Here is an 8,242-nt window from a genome sequence, read left to right on the forward strand (position 1 = left end):
AAGAGCTTGTTTATGGAGAAGAGGAGAAAGAAGAGGATAAATGTGGCAAAAGTTTGGGACTTAAAGGTTTTTCTTCTTTTTTAAAGTAATCTCTACACCCAACGTGGGGCTCGAACTCACAGCCCCAAGATCAAGAGTCATACACTCCTCCAACTGAGCCAGCCACATGCCCCACGACTTAAAGGTTCTTAACATGACACAGAGTTCCTTTCCCAAAAGACCCATCAAGATTCTTCAATAAATATCGAATCCTCATTGCATTCCACAATGCTCAGGATGCAGAAATGGAGGAGATACTTATCTTTGAAAAAAGTAAACATATAAAGAATTACAATGCAATGAGGCAAGTACTTGAATGTGGGACTTTTCCTGCTACCCTAGAAACGGATATCAGCACTCAAAACTGAGAAAAAGAATCGTCAATACCCCCCACCAACTCATGAAAGTAGAAAACAGTGTGGGGTCAAGCACTCCTCCAACCATCTCACCAACCCCCTGCACCTCACCAGCCTATACAAGTGCCACCTCGCAGGGGCAAACAGCAACAGGGCAGAGAAAGAGGGGTAGTGTGGAGTAGTCTGCCCTCCCGCCTCTGGTGTGGCAAGGACGCGTGGGCCAGCGGTCATCCTCTTCCTACTTGCTCATTTTCCCTTGAGAGGCCTTTCCTATAGCCTGAAAAGCAATCACCAGCTTTTCTGAGAACACTTGAATCATCAATCTGGCTTTGAGATAATCAGAGATAGCCGGGAGCTGCATTAGCCAACATGGCAGCCCATAGCCACACGTGGCTATTGAACACTTGAAGTGTGGCCAGGCTGAATTGAAATGTGCTGTGAAAAATATGCACCGGATTTTGAAGACTTAGTACAGGGGCAGAAAATGTAAAATATCTCATTAGTATTTTCAAATTGATTACATGTTGAAATAACAATATTTTGGACACATTAGTTGGATAAATAAAATAGACCATTAAAATTAATTTCACCTGTTTTACTTTTTTTAGTGTGGCTAGATTAATCAAAACTACAAATGTGGCTCAAGTTATAGCTCTCTAGGATGGCCTGGCCCGGGAGCTTACAAAACGGGAGCTGAGAAGCCCTAGTCCAGTTAAGCTTGACAACACATAGGGGGCGCTACCACAGAGTCACGCTTCGTCGCGCAGAACTTCGGAGGGAAGCCGACTTTTAAAGGTAGTTTTAAGCTGCTTTTTCTAAAATTTAAATGGTCCATACTATGTTAATATAAATAGTTTTTCTAGGCAGAAGTCCGAAACTCCTGAATTACAACATTCAAGACTAGAATTTTAAGGAAGCTGCAAGTTTCACTATCACAGCTAGGGACATATCCTTTGACCCGGTAATTCCATTCTAGTAATTTATCATAAAAAAAATTTTAGCGTGCACAAATATTTAGCTACAGAGATATTCACCCAGCATTTGTAATAACCGCCCCCCCCCCCGCCTCTAAACCAAAAACCAACTAACTGGATATTAATAAGGGATTAATTAAATCATTTATGGTACAACTATATTATGGAAAATTTTGTAACTACCACAAGGGATGCAAATGAATACTTATTGACATGGAAAGACATTTATGCTAAATTCTGTGGAAAAGGCCAGCTACAGAAATGCATGTCCATTATGTGTCAATTTTGCCTAAAAAAGAAAAAAATAAATAAAAGCATACATTTGCAGGCAATGGGCTGAAAGGATATTTTCCAAGGGTTTTGTGTTGTTTTTTTTTTTAAGATTTTATTAATTTATTTGAGAGAGAGAGCATGAGCGGGGAACGGGCAGAGGGAGAGGGACAGGGACAAGCAGACTCCCCAGTGAGCAGGGAGCCCAACGTGAGGCTGGCTCCCAGGACCCCAAGATCATGACCCCAGCAGAAGTCTGACACTGAACTGACTGAGCCACCCAGGCGCCTCTCTCCAAGGGATTTTAAATCCTCTCTGGACAGACTGTGGGTGGCTTTCTCTCCTTCTTTCACAACTGCTCTTTTAAAGTTATTTTTAAGTAGTCCTACCCAGTCTTCTTTGCAGGGGACACCTTCTTCCCCAAACTTTTCCTGCGCCCTCGCCAAAGGAAGAACCAAGGTCTTCGTTAAAATCCCTACACTTCCCAATATCTAGCTTGGGGTTTTCACCGTGTTCCAGGTGGTCCTCAGGCCCCTGCGTGCATGTCACCTCCCCTACACGCCTGTGCAGCCCTGCACCAGGGTCCTGCGTCGCTCTCTGTCCCTGCCGCACCGCCTGGATCTGACCCTGTCTGACCCGCCCGGTTATTGCAAAACGCACACAAGATCTGGTCTGAAGGTCTCGGAATCGGCTGAATGGGAATCCAAAGGTTGACATCGCTGAGACACAGTGCCAGGCCGGAACCGAGGCCCTGCAGCCCGGCTGCACACCTCTCCCCCCGCGAGAATTACTCGCGCCACCCGGTTGCGGCTCCGGGCGGCGGCGGCGGCACGATCTCGTCCAAACACAACGCGGAGGTCGCCCGGCGAAGTTTGTCCCTTTGGAGGCGCCGTCCCCCTCTGCGCCCGGCTCGAGTCATGTGAGCGAGACGCGCTCCGGGCCTGGGGCGGAGAAGGAGGCGACGAGAGCTGCGGGATCCCGGGCCCGGCGGAGGGCGGGCGGGATGGAGGCCACCTTGGAGCAGCACTTGGAGGATACGTGAGTAGCGCGGCGCGGGGACTTGAGCGGGACACAGGGCGCGCGCTGCGAGTGCCGGCCGGGCGTGCTGGGGACGCCGCGCGACCCTCGGGTCGGGGAAGCGGGGGCGGGGGGGGTGGTTGAGGCGCGAACGCTGTCCCGCGGCCGCGGGGTGGAGGGGGTGACCCGGAATTAAAATCCCGCAATCCCGCCGGGGCTCCGCACCCTCTTCCGGGAGCTAGTCTCCGCAGCCCAAGGCCAAGGCCAAAACCGCCCGTCGTGTTGCAGTCGTCTGTATGGCAGGGTCATTCTTCGGGAGTTTTAGGAAACGGGTTAATTTGGGGGAAGGTTGCACCAGGTGTGCAAAGCGAGCCCTGCAGTGTAAACATAAGCACACACGTCTGTCCTCGCGTGTGTAGCCAGTTACTTGGTGCTTAAGGAAATGAAAGACATCTCTTAAATTTTTGAACAGGTAATATCCACCTAAAGTTTAAAATTGAAAGTATAAGAAGGCGCACAGGGAAACAGCTCCCTCCCACCAATGCCGCTCAGTTTCTCCCACTTCCCCTCCTGGAGGCAACCGGTGTTAGTTTTTTCCGCATCTTTAACAATGGCGACAAAATATTAATATTGCCATATTTGTGGCCCTCCAAAGCTCAACAGTACCTGACCCAGTCTTTTCTCCCACCAGATATAAATTGGTTTAACTATTAAATTTAAATTACTTCATTGTAATTTAATTTTTCTCAGGGGGGGTGATAATGAAAAAAGAAACACTGGTTTAAAGCACAACAATGCCTGGTACATAGAAAAACGTATATGTGTTGTTATAATTATTTAAATTCATTTTCTGACATCATCTGCGTCATTCCTCTGGTGCTCCTGGAATTAGAATGAAGAATCCATCCATTGTTGGAGTCCTGTGCACAGATTCACAAGGACTGAATCTGGGCTGTAAGTATCTCACGATCAACTCTTTGGTGGATTGCAAAGCACTTGATATGGACCAGGAGCCTAGTGTGCTGTTCTCTAGTTTGTACTTCCTGTTATCCTGCCCCTTTCTGGGTACTTTTGTGAGAGTAGAGTTTATCTCCAAAATTGAAACTTTTCAGTTGGTATTTATGAAGGTAGAAGTGGTCCTTGCAGTTCTAACAGTACAAAATTGTTTCTACTAAAATAGTATTTGAATTATTTTAAATTGGGTCTAGCAAGGACTTGAGATAATGACATCAGGTACCATTTGTTGAATGTGTGCAGACTGCTAGGGTTTGTGTACTTTATCTCTAATTTTCACAATTACCCAGCAAAATAGACAGTGCTATTTTGTAGTCCAACTACACTTAACAGTAAGAGTAGGCGGTAGAAATGGGAGCTTCAGAGTTGAACACACTTGGGTTCAGCCCCCTGCTCTTCCTTTGCTAATAGTGTGACCTTAGACCAAAAATAGCCTTTCTTAGCCTTAGTTTCTCTACTGGGTTGTTTTTGTTGGCTGGTTAGTTGGTTGGTTGTATAGATTTATTTTCAAAGGGCAAAAACTCTTAGACAATTTAAATACAGGTCTAAACAGAATTACTCTGTCAAAGTCAGCAATAATGCCAAAACACATTGTCACTTCCAGACACTCACCAGTATCTTCCTTGTCTTCTCTAAGTGAAAAAAGGGGGTCTGACATTTTATTCATATACATCCTTCTTATCTGCAATGTAATATACAATTTCTTGTGGACACAATAACTTCTCCATATCTGTATCGGGAATTTCAAACCCAGAGTCGTCCTCCATGGCCAATATAATAATCTCCACTTGGTCCAAACTGTTTAAGCCATTTGGTCTTTCATCAAATGGGAATTTACCTAGAGCTTTTCTGGGTCAATCTTGTCATTGAGTTTTAAGACTTTTTTTTTTTTGGTAAAGAATATGGTCCTTGATTCCCTCTCACATCAGAGGAGGCGCACCACCATACAGGCAGCCCGCCTGTGTAACTGCCCGGACCCTGCGTGAGCACCGAGGCCGCGTGCACAGGCGCGGCCCTCATGCGGGCCTCCGTGGGGCACAGGGTGGTGCTGAGCAGCCAGGCCTTGGCCAGCAAAGGGGTGTTGGGCAGCAAAGGTCTAGGGCACTTGGCTGACATGGGTGGAAAGGACACGAGCTGCCAAGGCCATGCCAACCCAGGATCTCCGTACTGGGTTGTTGTTTAATAACGATAGTAATTATAGAATTGCATTTATTGAGCGCCAGCTATGTGCGAAGCACCATTCTAAGTGCTTTACCCAAACTCTAGGTCATTTAATCCTTGTAACAACCCTGTGAGGCAGATGAAGAAATTGAGGTTGAGTGACTTGCCCCAGGTCATAGAGCTAGGGTTGAGCTAGGATTTCAGTCAGGCTCCAAAACCTCCTAGTCACGGTGCTGTAAGATTATGTACTGTGTGTGAAACACTCAGCACAGAACCCAGACATGATGCTCAATAAATGGTAAGCGTTACAGGTGAGGAGATAAATCCTGAAAGGTAAGCAACTAAAGCATGCAGCTAATTCATGTCAGAACTCATAAACCAAGGACTCCTACCTCCTTGCTCCTCTTTACTGCAGGAATTTTAAAGCTCTGAATTTCTGCTGGGAGGGTAACTGAAAGAGGTAATCTGTGTAACTCAGATTTTACACAAATCATTTAGTTGGGAGAAAAAAGGCAGATTTACTTGAGCTGCTGGTTGATGGAAAGCCTGAAATTCAGGTGTGGGAATCTAAAATGAAATAAGCTCCTTCAAGAAACCTTCAAGGCCCAAAAGACTGCACGGTCTGTCCAGTTACCATTTTATGTAACCGTAGTAAATCCACAGACTCTGCCGTACTGGTGTGTCTGTTACCTGCCACAGTTCCAGGCAGGCGAGCTTATGCTGCCTTTATATGTGGAAATATAGTGTAAACTTAGGAATTACCTTTTGTATTGGGCACCCAAGATTTAGTTATTATCCACAGGCTAAAACAAGACATTAACAAAAGCCAGTTAAGTTTGTATTTGAAAACACCCAGCTTATTCTAGTTGAAATAACTGCTCACAGAATATTCACGTATACTGTCAAAGTGATTTTACAGCTGAACTCCTGAGTAAAGACTTTTGTATCCTTTGAGGTTGAGCTCACTAAAAGGAAATCAGATTTCCCATGAGGAATTAATTAGTTTCACAAGTCTCTTGCCCTTACTGACTGCTTTTTGTCAACTTCACCTCTGAGTGTCTTGTTGGTTTCACTAAGCTTCCGGTAAAAGGAATTTATGGCTTTCAGATTGACTTGAATTAGAGCTTCCTTATATGTGTGAGAAGGTGTTTAGAGAGGATGATGAGAGTGATTGAAAATGGAGTGTCTCCTGACGCTTTATTGATTTAAGAACTGTTGTCTGGCTTTCTCGTTTATGTGACCAGCTGAGTAGCAGGATAAAATCATTTCATGTCAGTACCTAACCTAAAAGACCATGAACTGAGCCTTCTTTTTGTGAATAAATCAATGAGAGATACTACTATAGCTCAGTACTCATTTTTGGACAATCAGGTGACATGATTACATCTGTCTTCCAGGCCGTGGGACCCTGTCAGATGAGCATGCTGGAGTGATATCTGTTCTAGCCCAGCAAGCAGCTAAGCTGACCTCAGACCCCACTGATATTCCTGTGGTGTGTCTAGAATCAGATAATGGGTGAGTAGATGTTGACAGATCCTTTCCTTTTTAATTAGAAAAGTTCCTGGGAAGGTTGAGTGGGGCCTGCCCTGTGTTATTAGCGATTTCCATTCAAAAAACTTGGAGGGAGGTTCTTCACCCTTTGGACCATAGGAGGAAATAGACTGATCTCTGAAGCTAATGTACTTTCAGGACCACAATTATTTAAATGAAGAGTAAGAATTGTCATGACTATCAGTCTATCAAGAAAAAGAAAGTAATAAATAGTACAGGTGAGGACCAACCAAAGAACAGAAGCTACTTCTGTAGTAATAGAAATACTAAAGATATTCCAAGTGAGCATCCTCAGAATAATAGTAAATGATGAAAGCAGAATACAGAACTGTGCACAGTATGATCACAGTTTTGTAAAAAGAGAAAAAAAAATGCATGTATGGTATACATGCAGATAACAAAACACAGTAGTGGCTGTCTTTGAGCAGTAGGATTATAGATTCATTTCATTTGTATATTTTACACTTTTCTGTATTTCCCAGATGTTTTCTTGTGTTCATATATTGCTTTCATACATTAAAAAAATGATAAATAATATTTTTTTAGTTGTATCCTAAACCAAACAGCATCTTTAATCTTCAACAGACTCCCACTTAACAACATTTTACTGAATATCTTCCGCTTTGCCTTTCAGGAACATTATGATCCAGAAACATGACGGCATCACCGTGGCGGTCCACAAGATGGCCTCTTGACGGCTCATATCAGTTCTCCAGCAGCCTGTCATCAGGGCTCAATCCTACCTGTGTAAATGATCTTGTAGAACTATGAAAGTCCCAGTAGTTAGGCCATTTATTTAGTGTGTATTGGGCACATTTCTGTTAATTTTAGAGTTAGCTGCTTTTTGACAGTCAATGGACTGACTTATCCAAATATTAGTAAGAAAGGATCATGTTTTGAAGCACCAGGTCCAGGTCACTTTGTACATAGAATTTTCTTATGCTCAATAAATCTGGTCAGAGGAAAGCTTGGATCTCTTCTGGATTCTTTAAATTCTTATCAAATGTTCATTTTTTTTTTTCAATTATCAAATTGTAATTTTTTTTTTAAGTCTTTGTTCCAAATTACTCTCTTCTCTTTCCGAAGATTCCTGAACTACAGACATTCTCACACAAGTGTCCATGGATATTGAAAACAAATTAAGCCTATTCCCACCCCATAATAACATAAAGCTAATTATCATTAAGTACTTACTATATACCAGGAACCCATTTGAATTCTCACTGATAACCCTATATGGTATGTACTCTTAGTTGTCCCATTTTGCATTTGTGTAACTAAGGCTAAGGGATTTGCAGAGTAACCATTTGGATTTTAGACTCCCCAACTCAGGGGCACCTGGGTGGCTCAGACAGTTAAGCGTCTGCCTTCGGCTCTGGCCATGATCCCAGGGTCCTGGGATCGAGCCCTGCATCGGGCTCCCTGCTCGGTGGGAAGCCTGCCTCTCCCTCTCCCCCTGCCCTCCCCTCCCCCGCCCCGTTCATGCTGTCCCTCTCTCTTGCACTCTCTCTCAAATAAGTAAATAAAATCTTAAAAAAAAAAAGACTCCCATCTCTGAGCTTGTACTTTGAACGTCAGACCATTATAAAAATACGCATGTTTGGCCAGAAAAAAAAATCTACCATTTGAACATAAGACAACATTATCTTTTCTTTAACCTTATAAAGGTAAACTGTAAGTTCTCAACAGCGGAATGGTGCACAGGCAGGTACAGATGACCTTATTTTGTTGAATTCAAATGCACCTCCTGTTACTCTTTAGCAATTTAATATTTGACAGTATAAAAAAACCTCCAGAATATTATTTATTCAAAAATATCAAGCATCTCCAAATATAAGATACTATAAGAGGATACAAAGA

General features: G+C 43.6%; 1 protein-coding gene across 1 annotated transcript; it reads left to right on the plus strand.

Annotated features, from left to right (window-relative positions):
• The first annotated feature begins 2,462 nt into the window (after nt 1–2,462).
• Nucleotides 2,463–7,348, plus strand: LAMTOR5 (late endosomal/lysosomal adaptor, MAPK and MTOR activator 5). The gene is made up of 4 exons (XM_036076413.2): nt 2,463–2,677; nt 3,549–3,610; nt 6,229–6,346; nt 7,017–7,348. Exons 1-4 carry the CDS (start codon nt 2,643–2,645, stop codon nt 7,075–7,077), a joined length of 276 nt encoding a protein of 91 aa, XP_035932306.1. The 5' UTR covers nt 2,463–2,642; the 3' UTR covers nt 7,078–7,348.
• Nucleotides 7,349–8,242: the final 894 nt, after the last annotated feature.

This window comes from Halichoerus grypus, chromosome 5 (assembly GCF_964656455.1).
Source record: "Halichoerus grypus chromosome 5, mHalGry1.hap1.1, whole genome shotgun sequence".
In the NCBI taxonomy this organism is placed as follows: domain Eukaryota; kingdom Metazoa; phylum Chordata; class Mammalia; order Carnivora; family Phocidae; genus Halichoerus; species Halichoerus grypus.

Coding starts and splice junctions, on each gene's coding strand:
- LAMTOR5 (XM_036076413.2), top strand. CDS start 2,643: ATGGAGGCCACCTTGGAGCAGCACTTGGAGGATAC. Junction 3,611..6,228: donor ACAAGGACTGAATCTGGGCT/GTAAGTATCTCA, acceptor TCTGTCTTCCAG/GCCGTGGGACCCTGTCAGAT. Junction 6,347..7,016: donor TGTCTAGAATCAGATAATGG/GTGAGTAGATGT, acceptor TTTGCCTTTCAG/GAACATTATGATCCAGAAAC.